Genomic DNA, 16,304 nt, shown 5'->3' on the forward strand with positions numbered 1-16,304 from the left:
AGGAAGGGCAGGGCCGCGGGCACCCGAGTGGGAGGAGACGGCGACCAGCGCGCCGTCGCCGGGGCCGGCCGGGGCGCGGGGGCCCCTCCGCACGCCGGGGCGCGGAGGGCGTGAGCGCGCGCGGGGCGGGGGCCAGGAAGAGGCGGGCGAAGGGGTGGGGTGCGCCGCGGCCCGACACCCGCCAGGCTCCTCCCGCCGCCCCCACCCCCACCTACTAAGGCGCCCAGCGCGCGGCGCCCTGCTCACTGGCCGCGCGTCCCAGCCCAGCGAGCCGCCCAGCGACCCAGCGACCCAGCGACCCAGCGACCCAGCCCAGCCACCCGGCCCAGCCACCCAGCCCAGCGAGCCGCCGCGCCTCCCGCCGCGGTGAGTTCCGCCCCTGCCCCGGACCCCGCGCCCGGGGACCCCCACCGGCGGCTCCGACCCCCCGGCCCGGCTTCGCGGGGCGCCCCGGCGCTGGGGGCCCGGGTCGGGGGCGGCCGCGCTCTGGGCCACACCCAGGCGAGGCGAGCGGCGCAGGTCCCGGCGTCTGCCTTCTCCTCCCTTTCCGGGGACCTTCCCCTACCCCCCACCCGCCTGCCCCCCGACTCGCCTCCCCAGGGAAGCGCCGCCCGCTTCGGCCCCGTCCCGGCGCGGGCTGCTCCGTGCGCGCCGCTGCGGGCTGCGCTCTGCCCAGACCAGAGGTCCGGAGCCGCCTCCCCGCGGCCGGCCCAGGCTGCGCGGCGCGGGGACGGGTCGGCCGGGAGGGCTGGGCGGGCCGGCAGCTGGCACGTACGGTTCCGAAAGGCCGCCTGAGCCCGTCGCCCGGAGGCTCAGGTTGGGCTTCCTGTCGTCTGCCCCGGGAGAAGGTTCCACTGCGGGCGCAGGGAGGGAGGTCCGTTTGATTTCTTTATACTGCAGTTTTGCTGGGGGCGCGGGGAGGGGCGAGAACTATGTAAAGTGATTTTTCTACCGAAACGGTTCCCCTCTCACTGCCGTAAACAAATAGAACTACAAAGAAATAGGGAAAGCAGGCTTGATCCAAGACCTTCCGACCCAGATTAACCTGGACCGCTGCAATGAGACAGCAGCCGTAGACACGCTGGGTACCTGGTAACTTGAACTTGGCCAAAAGAATGGCGCTTCCTCCAGCCCTCAGTACTGCACTGTCCGGCCTCGGCTGGGCTCCACCTAAACCCGGACCGTGCTGCATTGGGCGGGGGCGGCCAGGCCAGACTGGACCGTGTTAAGCCCACCTCCCTTCCCTCCGCGGGGAGCTGGGAAGCATTCGGCAGGGCGTGGTCAGCACAAAGGGCTGGGGTTCTCCCAGTGGAAGCCTGTGACTCAGCTGTGAGACCACGCGGGTGTGGCCCTGATGGTTCCAGCTACTCTGCAGATGGTTCGGACAGGGCACTCCCTGCAGGGAAAGGGGATCTGTGCCATCTTCGAGGGCATTTTCCAGGAGGAAGTGAGTCACCCCCGGACTGGCTGACAATCTGAAGGAGTGTCCTTGACAATTGCGGGTGAGGGCAGTTAGCCTGGCAAGGGCACCGAGAGACCGCTGCTGGGCGATGCGCCTTCTGCCCGCTGGCTCCGCCTCGCTGCAGGGTAGCTTCTCCCGTTAAGAGCTTTGCAGGTGCTGCAGCGCCCCACCCCCACCCCCCACCACACACACACACCCAGGCAGCTTGCGTTTCATCCCGCAGGCAGTGGGTTTTTATATCCCGCGCTTCAGGTGAGGCCAGCCTCATGGAAACACCCCGTCAGTGATCTTTGCCTCCAACGTGTTTCGGCAGATTGCAAAAGATAATGCCGGGGTTTGGGGCAGGAATGAGTGCACATAACGTGTGAGATTTCTTCACCGGTCCTGCCTCCACGGACTCCTGTCCAGTTTCTCGAGCATCGTTGCATCCTCTGAATGGTACAGGCCCTCCTCCTCCACAGCCAGAAGCTCCTTTCCTTATCGTGGTCCTTGGTCCACCATTTGGAGTTACAGTCCCTCAACTTTTCTGGAGGGTCCACTGCGCATAAAGCACCCTGATTTCTAGGTGATACTCTCCCCTGGTGTCTGCTCCATGTCATGTCGGATGGGCCCTCTTCCTCCCATGTCTGGCCTCTGGCCACCCCCGTGAAGTCTGGCCTTGGCCTGGGTGGAGCCGAGACCAAGTGCCTTCCTGCTTTCCAATGACGGGCCCAAAAATGTGACTTTAGAGCACTACCCACTTATATGCCTTTGGCCACAGTCCACCCTTTTAAAGTTGGGAGAAACAATGGAACCCTTTCAGGGTGACAATGCAGAAATCAGCACGCGGAGTGCCGGGGAAGCTGGACTGACATTTTAGGATTTTTCCTACGCTTCTCATTTTCCTGGGAACTCACCAATGTAGGAACATTGCATCAAAAGCAAAAAAGAAGGAATTTGCTTATTTTTAACAATTTTCGGCACTTCCTAGCCTTTCACTAAATAACTACCATCCAACCCACCAATGGATTTAATACCAATTGTCACATGGCTGTTGTTTGCCAGTTCAGGTTGGCGCCTGACAATTCGTCAAGGAAAAATGGATGTCTCTGTCGGGGCGGATTCTGCATTCTTTCTTCCTTTTGGGCTGCGCCCAGAATCTTCCTTTGCTGCCCACGTTTCCAGTGGGGAGGTTTTCTGTTTGGTGAGAGGCGGCAGAGACAGCCCGCATCCAGATCCGTTGCCAAAACTCATTTTTCCTTAATTTCCTTTAGAGATCAAGTTCAAGAATGCCTTCTGAGTTCAATGTTCAAAAGAGGCTTTTTTTTTTTTCCTTTTCGAAATCTCTTAAGCAAAAAGAAGGAAACCTCGAACACAGTTTAAATAACAGATGTTTGTTTTCGCTGACACCCCACCGACTATTTTCTGGGTGGGCTCTAAGAAAATTAGGGTATGAAAAAGACACAGAAGAGCGAAGTAAATGAGACCTCTTGCTCTTCAAAAGGGTCCTTCTGGAAGTCACCGCCTGCGTCTGGGCACGGGCCCAGAGCAAACATTTGGGATTGCTCAGGAGCAGACACTTTTCGAAGGGGCCTCCTGCTTCTCCTCGGGTGGTCAAAACTGACACTATTATCAATTTTGTTCTTATTGCTTCTTAAGGAGGCTCTACAAGGGCAGGGTGCTAGCTCCTCAGACCCTGCCCAAGAAGCCCACAGTCTAGTGGGGAAAGAAACAGAGACACAGTTAACTAGAATTTATGACATGTTTTTCGATAGTATGCCATTAGCTGGTGACCTCCCCAAAGGCAAGCACCTTGGAACGAGTGTGTGTCTGCCTGCCTCTGACAGCATGACCAGGACGTGAAAAGTAGGTACTCAGCGTAGGAGAATCGAAAATGGAAAAACAGTTCCCTCCACTGAGGCTAAATTAGTGGAGCCCAGAATTCCTTTCTGCAGAAGACCTATTGCCCAGGCAAACAGGAGATACACAGACATCAGAATAAAATGATCTGATAAAAAGTGAGTGAACAATGAGGACGTTACATCCCGTGGCACTCACAGAGAGAGAGAGAGAGAGAGAGAGAGAGAGAGAGAGATCGTGCCAGGGGCTGACCAGACCTGTTTAGCAGGATGCATGTTTTCTCCCCCGCTTGTGGAAGCTTGTGGAAGCTTGTGGAATGTGCTCTCTTCTGTGCTCTACTGTTCCGTTCGCAGGCTGCCCCTTCCCCAGCCCTTCCTGCTCTCACGTCCGCCCGCTGATCTCTGAGCTGCCCGGGTTTCAGCCCAGACCGGGGTGATCACACCTGCACCTCAGCTCCTGCCAAGGGGATTATCTGATTCATTCACTCACCAAACACGGAGTTAGTGGTTATGAATAAAATGATGCAGTTATTATCCTAGAGGAATTTAAATCTAAGACAGGGAGACAGACTGGTAGACAAACAAGTGGGCTGAGCATTTCGGGTGCAGGAGGACATCATCTGGGGCACAGGGAGGACGCAGCTGGCCCTCGGCCCCAGGCCCCAAGCCCTCCAGGGAAGAAGCACCTAAGCCAGAAGCCAGAGGCCAGCTGGCCCTGGGGCAAAGCGTGCAGGGCGGCTGAGGGAAGACGGCCTCACTCTCTTGGAGATAGTAAAGGTGGCCTCAGCTCACACCCGTTTTTCTCAGAAGTCCCTGCTTCCGGGGCCCTCACTCCGGCTCTGCAGGGTCCTTTCCTTCTGCTCTTCCCTGAGAAGACAGTGAACTGGGTGTCGCCCCACAACTCCTAGGGTCTCCGGGACTTGGTCGTGAAGTGCCCTGCCCTCTGAGCTTGGGTAGAGGTATTTTAAACCTCCGTGGCGGCCGACTCCTTTCCTGAGATTTCAGAACTGGGATGGGATCCCACATCCTTCTCCCACAGGTGACTCACTCGGTTCGGATCTCTTAAGGTGCTGGACTGCCAGAACCAACCCAGGCCAGGCTGACCCATCTCTGCCCACGGCCCTCCGAAAGCACGTGGGAGATGGGGCAAGGCAGACCCGGCCGTGCAGGAAGAGAGAGGGGACAGGGCGCTCGGGCCCCTGGAATCCGCCTGCCAGGGCCGCGTGAGCACCGTGCGCCGCGCGCTCTCCAGGACTCTGCCTTCCCCGTGAATCACGCGGGGTTCTCTAGCCCTCCCCAGAGCAGCACATTCCTTGGCATGCTGGTTCCTGTACTTTTCTGGGGATTAAGGGGTAGAATTTACTGTTCTTAAGTGTAATTGCTCAATGCTCGTGTTCGGCAGCTCCACCTTCTCCTCCGTAAAAGATGGCATTTAGAGGCCTGTGTCGAACACGATCTGCCAGCAGCGGAAACCAGGCCGAACGCGTGTCTCGTGTTCCCACTGGCGCTCGCCAGCAGGGGAAGGGGCTGGCCTCTCCTCCGACCTGCGCTCGAAACCTATTCTTGTGATTGGTTTTTTTAGGAATGGTATATATTACAGTCTCCGTTCAAGTTCATCTGTCTCGTACGCAGTAGTGATTTTAGGTGATACTGGCCAAAGCTGCTCTGTTCTGGCCAAAAATTCCTTCCAATTCGGCCAGAATCCTCAGCTTCCGTCAAGCCCTGGGTGCTGGGTCTTGATGAGACCTGTCCCCCCGGATCATGGGACATGTCTCCTTTCCTCTCTTTTAAACTCTTCATGACAAAAAGCTCCTGCTCTCCCACTGTACCCCAGACGGTGAAAGTCACTGTTCCGTCCTTGCTGCCAAATATCTGTCAGGTCCCCAAAAGGGTGAAGGGACACTCCTACTTGTTCCTTCTCAAGAACTAGATAATGAGCTTTGGGTAGTCGGGGGGAGGGTGGGGGGGTCGGACAAGTGCATTTTACTATCGAAGATGCACATAAATGTCTCTGTTGCGAGTTCAGAGCTTTAGTAAAGAAGCATACCCAGCAGAAAAAATTCATCCGTAAGAGACTTCTAAACCCTGTAAGTAGACAGAGCCGGGTTCGCCGGTGGAGCTTGAGGGCTGAAGTTTTCACGCTAACCAGGCTTGGCCGTGTGGGCCGTTGGTTGGCACACCACCGTATCTAAGAGCCCCATTTACCAGTGTCGGGAGGAGTGACGAAACATCTGTAGGTGCTTTGTCATTTAAAAAGAGACGCACTGATCTCGCCTCTCCAGATGATTCGAGGTTTTATTCTTCATTAGGTGATTCACGCAGAATTAGCAGGCAACCAGGTGAATCCCTCACTCCGAGGCCCAAAACCCGGGGTGAATCGGTCCTTAGAGTCATTGAATTTTGCAGCTGGAAAGATCCCAACGGCTGAGCTAATAATCACCCTCCTTCCAATTATCCTCGGTCAGGAGACCAGCAACACATGTCGCTTTAAAGTTAACGGAAACCCTGTCTGTCCATCCTTACTGCAGAGCAGCAGACCGCGCCGAAATGCCGTCTCAGATGGAACACGCCATGGAGACCATGATGTTCACCTTTCACAAGTTTGCTGGCGATAAAGGCTACTTGACGAAGGAGGACCTGCGGGTGCTCATGGAAAAGGAGTTCCCGGGGTTTCTGGAAGTAAGTGCTAGAAGCATGTCTGGGTGGCGACTGTTCGTAAGGGGAAAGGGACGCAAAGATGACGCGGCCCCCGCCCGCGAGGGGCTTAGAATGGGACGCACGGCGGGACGCCACGCAGACGGCCATGGCGAGGCGGGTGTCAGAGGCCATCGGGAGCCCTCCGCGCCGCTGAGACCGAGCTGCAGGAAAGGCCTCTCAGCAGAGTCCCCATCCCCAGCAAGGCCGCCCGGCTGCCCTCGGGCCCGGACCCGGACCCGGCACGGGGGATGGCGCGTCCTGGTCCCAACCACTTCGAGCAACTGAATCTCGCTGCTTAAATCCGTCAGATAAAAGGCTTTCTAAGACTTTCCCGACTCTAAAGAAACGGTGTAGAACACCCGAGGGCCACGCATCGCTCCAGAAGGAACTGCTTTTCACACGGAAGACGCGAGAACGCAGGAGCACGGCTTGCGTTCTCGCGTCACCTGTACAGACCGAGGCATCCGGGAGGACTAGACGGGGACTCTGCCATCGGCTCCCGCGTCACTCAGGACATCGGACAGCTGTCCTTGTACGTCGTGGGCCCTCGAGGGATGGTTGATACATGTCATTGAAGGTGAACGGTGTCCTTGTACGTCGAGGGATGGTTGATACATGTCATTGAAGGTGAACGGTGCTTGACAAAACACTAGATTGCGATGCACGCCGTTTCCTTGCCACGACCGGAGCCACTCGGAAGGGTCGTCACGGTGCTTGGTGTGGAATGACGCGTCCGCCCTAAAAGGTGACGGGGGTGACGGTAAAAGGCGGGTCCTGCCTCGCGCCTGGACGAGGGCATGGTAGTCAAGGCCCTGCCTTCCGACGGAGGAAGCAGGGTTGTGCACCCCATGATGACATGTGATTTACCTGTCATCAATGCCAGTTAAATAACCGGCTGTCGGTTGCCTCGCTAGCCTCTCCGAGCGGCAGTTACCCGAACATTGTCCCAGAATGAGTCAGGATACACTGTGACTCTGCTTCCCCACAGTCCCATGAGACAGCCCCGGGCCAGGGGTCAGTTCACAGACTGCAGGACCTCAGTTCCCTCCTCTGTAAAGCAGGACCGCTGGACGTGTAACCTGCGAGGTCACGCTCCCCCGCTGCGATTCTTCGAGGCAAGCAGAAAATGCTCGGTTGTGAGCCCGCCCGTCACACGAACAAAGCCATCTTGGTGACTAAATACCCGTTAACCGCGTTGTTGCATAAGTTAGAAGCCAGCGTGAATGTCACCGGAGACTCAGGCCCTTCCTCCCTAAAGGCTTTGTGGCCTGAGGACAGAAGGGTGTGTGTAGCGTGGGGTGCTGACCGTGGAGTCACGTCTGTTCCAGGCGTGGGCCACACATCCGGGCACACCCACGCTCACCGCATTCACAGCGTCTTGTTTCTAAAGTTGACTCCGTCTCTCATCCGAATTTTACTCCTCCTGACCGCGGCCAGGAAGCTGGGAGCGAGGCCAGAGTTAACGGAACCCACCACGCACAGAGGCAGCTGCACAGAGCGGGCTGTCGCTGTTCGCTTGGGGCACGAGTTTTCAGACCGCGTGTAGGTAAAGCGGCCGCCTCACCTACAGGCTCCCTGAGTGGTGTGTAGACACCCAGCACACTTGAGGCACCGAGTGTCAGCTCCCTCTCTGGTACACAGTGTACGGGACTCATAAATCACTTTGTTTGAGAACCTTCTACTTCTAAACGGCCAAATTTCCCTCTCTGGCTGATGGTGCAGCCCCTACAGGGGAAACCACACTTTCTCACTTCTAACCATCGTCGCTGAAGGGGAGTGATCACGCCGGTCCCCAGAGAAGCAAGAAGAAAGGAGGCTCTTGCCTGCCGCCTGGGTTCCCCACCTTCACAGAGGCACAGGGGTCACTGCAGTTCCTGAATCCACCTCGCGTATCCCTTTTGAGGGAGTCCAGCGAAGAGCGTGGCACACGCGGGTTTACCAGCTCATCAAGCCTGGAAGCGACGTCAGAGACACCAGTCAGCCTCCTCAAGGCACAGCTGGTACACGAAGGCCCGCCAGGTGTGACGACTCAGTCCAGGTCACGGGGCCAACACGATGCGAAGCCACCCCGGCGTGGCCCCGGCTGTGTCAGAAGGGAAGAGGAAGGAATGAGGGCCAGCGACCCCTCCGCCCTCCCCAAACCTGGCACCCCCTACGGCTCCGCCAGCATCTCTTTAAAGCCACAGGAAAGGGATCCGAAACTCACCCCCTAAATAACCTTACGAGACCTTTTCCTCCCTTTCCTTTTGAAAGGACTTGACTATGCCAGGAGTAAAAGTTTGTTAAGGGAATGTCGGTTTAAACTACAAAATGGGGAGTTTAGGGTGGTTCTTGGGCAGAATCTTGTGATTTGAAAATTGGAAACAGCTGAGCTGGACACACACAGCTGCTCAGGAAGCCTCGCTGGGTTTTAAGTGGCAAGAGCCGTGGGCTGAGAGCGGGGACGCCTGGGTCTCCCTACTCTGGCACGGACGAGGCCATTTCTAAGGTCTCTGTAATTCTATGAAAGCCTGCCACGGATTCCTCTTTTCCTAGCTTAAAATATAATAAATATCAATTTAACTGAGATGCTCCCGCAAGGCAGCAAAATCCGTTTCGATGACCTGCAAAGACCACTTACGACCTAAAACTGGGCGCTGACTGATAGTTCGGGCCTTATTTTGTATTTTGTATTTTTTCAGAATCAAAAAGACCCTCTGGCCGTGGACAAAATCATGAAGGACCTGGACCAGTGCCGAGACGGCAGAGTGGGCTTCCAGAGCTTCTTCTCACTCATCGCCGGCCTGACCATCGCATGCAACGACTATTTTGTAGTGCACATGAAGCAGAAAGGGAAGAAGTAAGCAGCACGGAGCGGTGCCTCCCGCCCTGAGGCGAGTTCGCCCAGCCAGCCGCTGGGGCATCTCTGTCCCTCAGCTTCCCCGCGTATGGGTTCCATGAGCAGACTGGGACCCTTAGAAAATGTACAAATGAAATCCTACCCCCATTTTGACGAGAGAAAGAAAAGCCAGTTAAAGCCAGATAAGCTTTTGATTTTTATATTGCTTGCATCCCCTTGCCCTCAATAAACAAAATTCTTTTTTAGTTCCTAATTTGAGACAGAATGTTTGTTCCTTCTTGAGAAATCCCTGTTCCCAGCTTCCCCTCACACAAAGCCCACAGGCCCTGGAGCAGGGAGAGGGGTGCCACAGACCCGGAAAATGGGAAGGTGCTTGGCGCAGGCTTGGAGTCTGACTTCTCTCACTGACCTAACCCGTAGCTGTGTCTGCCCGAAGGAGCACAGCGCCACGGATTGAGAGGAGGCGCTTCAGGAACATACCGTCATTTTATCATTATCGGGCGGTCTGTTAATCCACTGCCTTTCCAGCCCGCACGGTGGATGTCTGACATGTCCGCGTCCACTTTTCAGAGCAAAGTCTCAGCAAACTCTAGGGTAAAAATAAGTCCACAAGACAACTAATCAAAGGAGTCTAGCGTGATGCCTCAATGACATCGCGTTAACATCGACTGAGCTGTCGGGAAATGGACCAGCACGACTTATATCCTAGGATGGCGCTTTGGTGTAAAGTGCTGGTATTGACGTCTTGGTAAACAGCAAAACGTGTCTCCCAGCCGGTTCACAAGCCTCGGCACATGTGCATTACGTTCTATGTGCTTGTTAATGACACAGTGCTCTATGAATCGGCATATGAAATCGTTCCAAGTAAACAGGTCTATGAAATGGAAACATTTATTTTTATGATCGGACACATCATAATTCTGGGGAAAAGTTCAATATAAGGTCATCTACCACCACTAGGGAAAGCATGCAGGAGGGAACCAGGGTAGTCCAAAACTAGCTTTGGGGAAAAGAAAGTTAATAAAATCAAGGTCAAAGATAACATTCCACCATTTAACTTTGTCTCAGCCATCAAAAGAACAAGGTAAGACGACTCACAGCGTGGTAGCGGTGGGATTATGTGAGCACGTGTGCGAAGCGGGGTTCATTACGGGGTCGTGGATGGAGGAGGGAAGCGAGCCAGCTGGAGAAACAGTGCAGGGACGACTCGCAAATCCAGGCCATAGGACTGCCCATCAAGGGAGCTGCTGGCTCAGGGAGCTGCCTGCTGAACGCGAAGCCACTGCCACATCGGGTAGCTCCCGAACCACGCAGCCCACGCCACAGTCCACACGGGCAAATGCGGACACCATCTCCCTGCCCCTTTCACACAGAGCTTGGCTCCCGCGTCCGAGTCTCAAAGAAGCGCATCTAAGGAGCAGAACCTCGTTCACGTCAAAACCTGAACTGCAAGGGAGTCTGGAAAATAAAGTTTTCCATTTTCCAGCCTCTGCACACTAGGAGTTGGCATGCTCACCCACCGTATTTGCCACAGTGACGGTTCCTAATTCTAAGAGAAGTCTTCCAACCTGTGGGTTAAAGAAACGGACCTCTAAGGACAGGCAGCTCTAAGAACCTCTGACACTGCAGGGAACAGAAGGAAGCAAAGTGCCCATCCGAGATGGCAAACCTCTCTCTCTGTCTATGAGCATGTGTGTCAGTCCAGATTCACTCCTTCAGGCTACACCATCTGTCCCCTGGGGCGACCGCGGTCACAGGGCATTACAAAACTCGCAAACGGACAGGTGAAGTGGTAACACGGAGATGCGATGTGCTCAGCTGTCCCCAGACCCATAGCAGACTTTCACATTCTAAGCCTCTTTCCCTGGAAACAACAAGAAGTATTCCAGAGGGAGGGCCCTGGGGGAGGGGAGGTGTCAATTCGTCTTTACAGTGCGTATGTCGATTCGAAAAAAATTGTAAAGCAATGTGCGATTCCCCAGGAGAAGACCCCAGACTCCACTCAGAAAAGTGCCCAATGCCAGAGAATCACCCGGGTCACACGTCATTTGGCGTGCGCGTGTGTGTGTGTGCGTGCACGTGTGTGTGCGTGTGCACGTGTGCGTGCGTGCTGGGGCCGGGAGAGGAGGGGAGAATACACACTCTCCTCACTTTAGCCCCACTGCTGACAGCACTTAGTAGGGCTACAGTACAGGGATAATGAAAATGGTCCCCAGGCTGGCCTGCCACTGGGGCCGGCCTGCTGCCGACCAGCTCCCCGAGGGCAAAGCTGCAACTATGGCAACACCCATCAAGAGAACAGTCTGGAAAACTCCACTCATTCCTCTGCATGGCGAGCGGAGCGGAGAGCAGGCCCTGCCCCTCACCCCGCCCCGCCTGGAAGGAAAAACTGAGCAGCGCGGGGCTCCCCCTCAGCCCTCAGAAGCACCTCGCTTTCTCTCTTGGACCCGGGTCCCTCGCCCAAGCCTCTGAACAGGAGCCAATTACCTGCGATTTAACACTTTCCTACCCAGCTCGCCTCAGTGGGAGAGGAGAGGCAAGTACACACACCTCTCTCTCAACCTGACCAATTTAAAAGTCACTGTTCAAGTCCCTTCTCCAGGTCTTAACCCCAGAGGGACAGTGTGAATAGGAATTCATTCACTTAGGAAATACTGACAAAGGGCTCCTCTGGGAATGACACCTAGCAGAGTCCTGTGGCTGATGTAACAAAATGGGGAGCCTGAACAAAAGCACTACCACGCCGCCACCGCCGATTTGATGACCGGGATGCTTCCGAGTGACCAAACGGTGGGGCCTACGGCATGAACACGCTGGGCCCATGACGATTCACGTCACGTGGGACTGATCCGAACAGCATGCTGTTAGCTGAAAACGTAGCTTTGCAGGACAGTTTGAGGGCAGGGAGTGTGGTACCTCCAGCTTGTTCTTTTTTCTCAGGATTGATGCAGTGTCCCTTAGAAGAGCTAAAACCTGAACAGCCTCAGTGCCCAGCAACACGGTTACGCTTAAATCAGATGTACACGGGATACTACATAACGCGTGAAAACCATGATTTTGAAGAATATTAAATAAGATGGGGGAATGTAAAGCAGATTGCAAAATCGGTATGTAATAGGATTCCTTTCTTTTTTAAAAGATGTGTGTCTGGAGAGACGGGAGGAGGGAGGGGAGGAGAGGAAATACAGCTAGCTGTGTTTTAGTTTCTAAGGCAGGAGGCACTGGCTGGGGAAATTGCTGTCTCCAGAAAGATGTTTATGGGGTTATTTCGATTTCCTTCTCTATACGCTACTAAGTTATCTAAATTTTCTACAATGATTCTACTTTTACATTCTGGGAAACAGAACTCAAAATAGTATTCCTTAAAAGAACATGTGTGTTTATTGAGGGTCTGCCGTGAGTCAGGGATTATACGAGATACACTTCTTAAGCATCATCTTATTTGGCCCTCACAATAATTCTGTGAAACTACTATAATACTCCTTTACGGAAGATACAGCTAAGACTCAAAAGCAGCTCCCTCGAGGTACCACAGTCAGTGTGATGTTAAGGTCTGAACTCTGATATTGTTTTCCTTTCTTTCTATCCTACATCTATCTCAAGGCACTATTTGAGTAAATTAAGAATCAAACGTGTCATATTTTCAAAAGAGTAAGACATCATCGTGGGCTGGGAAGGACCAGTCAGAGATTTCGGCTAAGAGGCGGGCTGTTGTCTGGTCCTTGAAGATTAGAAGAAATCTGGATAACAGCTAATATTTTTTTTACTAATGTTATTATTAATATTTAATATTATTAAGTTCTTACACATCCCAGGTTCTTCTGTCCTGATGCTTTACAAGTATTAAGTCCTTGGCTCCTCTCAACGACCCGGGAGGTAAATACTGTCACTGGCCTCCGCTTTCAAGGCGATCTGACCAAGGTACGGAGCTGACAAGTGGCAGAGGCAGAATTCGAACCTGGACCGTCCAAGGGTTTAACGAAGCGCCTGCTGCCTCACTGGACGTGGCCGTGAGACACAGAGGAACACGCAGTTCACAGAGCGCCTGGGAGGCCGCGCGAAGTCCGGCAGGCTACGATCCACAGGCGGGCGGGACAGGAAAGGCAGGAGGTGATAAGCGGTGCGTGGAGTGTGGTGGCGAGGGCACCGGATTCAAAACTCCACATCTAAGGTTTGGGTTGTTTCTGCTCTGGGGGATTCAGAGCCGGCCCTCCCGTCCACCAGGCGTTCATGGACGGTGAAAACGTTCCGGCGAGGCCTTACCTACTCTCCTCCAGCACTCACGATCCGATCGCATCTGGCTTAGGAAAGAGAAAGCAGGGCGGGGATTTGTATTTCTGAGAAGCGCTGAGCACAGAGGGAGGAAAACACCGACCTCTGCCAAGTCCTAACAAAACCAAGGAGGGAGAAAAGCAGACGACAGGAACAGCGTCTGGTGAGACAGGTGCCCCATGGACACTGATTCCTCTCGGTTCCTCCCAAGATTGCCACTTATCCTCAGATGGCATGTTCCCCTGACCATGGCTATCCTGTATTTTTAAAGTGCATGAACGTGGGCAAAGTCCGGGAGGGGTTATGTGAAAGTAAAAATGGTCGCGTTATTAAAGTCCCCCTTCACATTGTCGTATCACCCCTTCAGTAAGATCGACCAAAGGGGGAAAAATAATTTCAGGTAGCTCTCTAGACACAGAGCTTGTTCTGCTCGATGTAAAAGTCCTATTTGTCACATTGCCCAGAACAGCTCATCAGTGAGCAGCCCCGCGCGGCAGGTCCCTCTGCCAAGGCTCAGCCTGCCCCCTGCACCCGCTTCAGACACTTCCCGCAAGGCAGGCTCCGTGAGCATTAACAGCATGAGCCTCCTGCCTGTTTTTCCAGAAAGAGAAGGAAGATGATTCAGCTTTGGTCTCTGCAGGGAGGACTCTGCTCTGTCCGACCCCGTTGCGGGTGACTCAGCGAACAGAGCCGGGTTTCTTGGCCTCCTTACAAATATTACCAGTATTGAAATTTCCTTGCAAAGATGGGATTTGAAGTACTGCAGGAAGGAGCAAATGACACGGAAAAATGCAGTCACCGGCCTGCACAGAGTCTGCAGGCTGGTGGGACGGCAGCAATGCCTGTCCGAGCGACAGCGCGAGACAGTATGTCAGGCAAAAGAGACAGCACGGCGGCGAGCGGCAGATGCTGGTGTCAGCTCCGAGGGCTGCGGGTTTCTTGGAGGAAAGTTTCTGGCAGGACGGGGTGAGACGCGTAAGAGGCACACGCAGAAACGACGAAGGCAGGAAGGGGCCGAGCAGAGCGTGGGGAGGACACAGAGGCCTGGCCGAGGTGGCCGGCGTGCTGTCAGGTCGGGGACGGCCGCGGGCTCCGTCTCAGCTGGTGGCAGGTGGGGGCAGGTAGGTTTGCGCAAGGTGTCTGAGCAGGGCAGTGACATGTCCGCACAATTAATGTGACACAGAATGACAGACGGTGGAGAGACTGGAGAGTGGCCTCCGAGCTAAGCGTCTGCACTTACTGCGCAGCTGTGAAAACAGAAAGATCTCGATGCGCTGATTCGTAATCATCTCCAAGACCCAAAGTTAGAGCGAAAAACGAAGCACAGAATAGTGTCTGTCTGTCTGTCTGTCTGTCAGTATGTCTATCAAACTACCATTTGGAGGGAAACGACAATGGGAAAAATATACGTACATAATCACTTACAAATACAAGAACCCGATAAAACTGGATGCTCCCCCGAAGGAACGAGATGGCTAGGGGAACAGGAAGTGGAAGGAATAGGTATGTGTCCTTCTGTCTCTTCGAAATTTGAATCCATGTAAAGATATTTAAAAATTAATAAAACGTTGCTTTAAAAATAATTCATTGCTTTTTAAATGTAATTTTCCTGTCTTTAGTAGACATGTATTGTTTTAATAATTACGTCTTAACATTAGTTTTTTAAGATTCTAAGTGCATGTTATAATAACCCAAGGAAGAGAAACTAAAGTTTGGCCTGGAGTACTAGAGGCAGGAGCGTATGAGCGAGGCGGATGCAGCATATTTCATCCCCAGGGCCCCGTATGCCTGAGCTTGTCGCCCTGAGCTGCTCACCCTGTGCTGGCCTTAGGGGCGAGGGGTGGGGACAGAGCCTCCCTCCGCAGAGCGCCACCTTACTGGATGGTGTCCTTTAATACAGTGTTCTGTTAGAACAAGCAGATCTCCTCCAGGGTGCTCCTCGCGGCCCCATTTCTCAGGTCTCCCCTCCCCTGCGCCCCCCACACGCTCCCCCTCCCTCTCCTCTCCCGTCTCCCCTCTCCCGTCCTGGTCAGCTCTCCTAAGCTCTGAACAGCACTGGACTGGGCTGAAAGCCTGCATGAGAACCTCGGCTGCCCACGCTTGAGCGCCAGGCCAGCACACCCCTTCCCCGTCAGACCCCCACCAACTGCCCCGCCCTCCGGGCCCTTCACTCTCAGAGCCCCTCTTTTTTCGTCCCCCCTTTTATGGCCCTACTTCCCCACCGGGACCGAAGGCCCACAGCTTACCTAACTACCCTGACTTCTCCCTTTAACACAGATCCTCCCTAATCTACGTTTTCTCAGACCACCCTGAGCCATCTAGAACCTTCTACCCTACTGCAGCCTTCTAGAAAACAGCACTCCCACCAGGCATTCTCAGATCACAGACAGAAGAGCCAGGATGCACACAAAAGAAAAGTTTTTAAAAATATAAGAGTACTCAATGACTGACTTAAAACATGGATGGAAAGCAGGGTCAGGCCTGGTTAGTACTTGGAGGGGAGACCACCTAGAAAGACCAGGTGCTGTAGGCATAAAAAATAAAAAAATAAGGGATTGTAAGATGACAAGTTGCTTGTAATCTGTGAGGTCAACCAAGGTTGCCTGCAGCCTAAAAAAAAATGAACGGAAAAGTAGAAGTACTAGTCGCATCTTCAAAATCTATGCAAGCTTGACCCGGGGCTGGGCCTGGGGCGGCGGACTGCACTGAAGCATGATACACGAGGATCTGTCTAAACCGAATCCTGACTCTGAGCCGGCATGAGCCCACAGGCTCTGCGCATTCCTGCAGGGGTCCGGCGTGCGACCTTGGCCACTCCTGTGGCCTCCACTTACACGTCATGGACCAGGCTTTGGACTCTGATCCTGCTGCACTGGCCTCCAGCTCCCGGCCGGGCCACACTCCACTTTCTCAGCACTGAGCACTCATCACGGTGGGGCGGGACGAGGGAGGGGTCAAAGGGGCCACCTGAGGGCACGGATTTTGAGGTCCATTGCCAAGACCACTGAAGTCTGGAGGAAGTCTGGAGGCCGGGCGGCCTGCCGAGTGCTCCGATGAGGACGCCTGGGGGCAGCGGTTGACAGGGCTCTGGAGTCAAGAGGAACTATGCTCAGATTGCCTGTTAGTCAACTGTACGACATATGATAAGAACAGGTGACATCCACGGCCCATTTTCTACCGGCCGGGCGGCCGGCTG

The 16,304-nt window shown here is 54.4% G+C and overlaps 1 protein-coding gene across 1 annotated transcript; it reads left to right on the plus strand.

The window, feature by feature from the left end:
- Window positions 1–268: 268 nt before the first annotated feature.
- On the plus strand, window positions 269–9,094 carry S100A10 (S100 calcium binding protein A10). The gene is made up of 3 exons (XM_039850494.1): window positions 269–366; window positions 5,829–5,979; window positions 8,679–9,094. The coding sequence occupies exons 2-3, from the start codon at window positions 5,848–5,850 to the stop codon at window positions 8,838–8,840; spliced, it is 294 nt and encodes a 97-aa protein (XP_039706428.1). The 5' UTR covers window positions 269–366; window positions 5,829–5,847; the 3' UTR covers window positions 8,841–9,094.
- Window positions 9,095–16,304: the final 7,210 nt, after the last annotated feature.

Source organism: Pteropus medius, unplaced genomic scaffold, assembly GCF_902729225.1.
Source record: "Pteropus medius unplaced genomic scaffold, Ma_sr-lr_union100, whole genome shotgun sequence".
Lineage (NCBI taxonomy): Eukaryota > Metazoa > Chordata > Mammalia > Chiroptera > Pteropodidae > Pteropus > Pteropus medius.

Coding starts and splice junctions, on each gene's coding strand:
- S100A10 (XM_039850494.1), top strand. CDS start 5,848: ATGCCGTCTCAGATGGAACACGCCATGGAGACCATGATGTTCACCTTT. Junction 5,980..8,678: donor AGTTCCCGGGGTTTCTGGAA/GTAAGTGCTAGA, acceptor GTATTTTTTCAG/AATCAAAAAGACCCTCTGGC.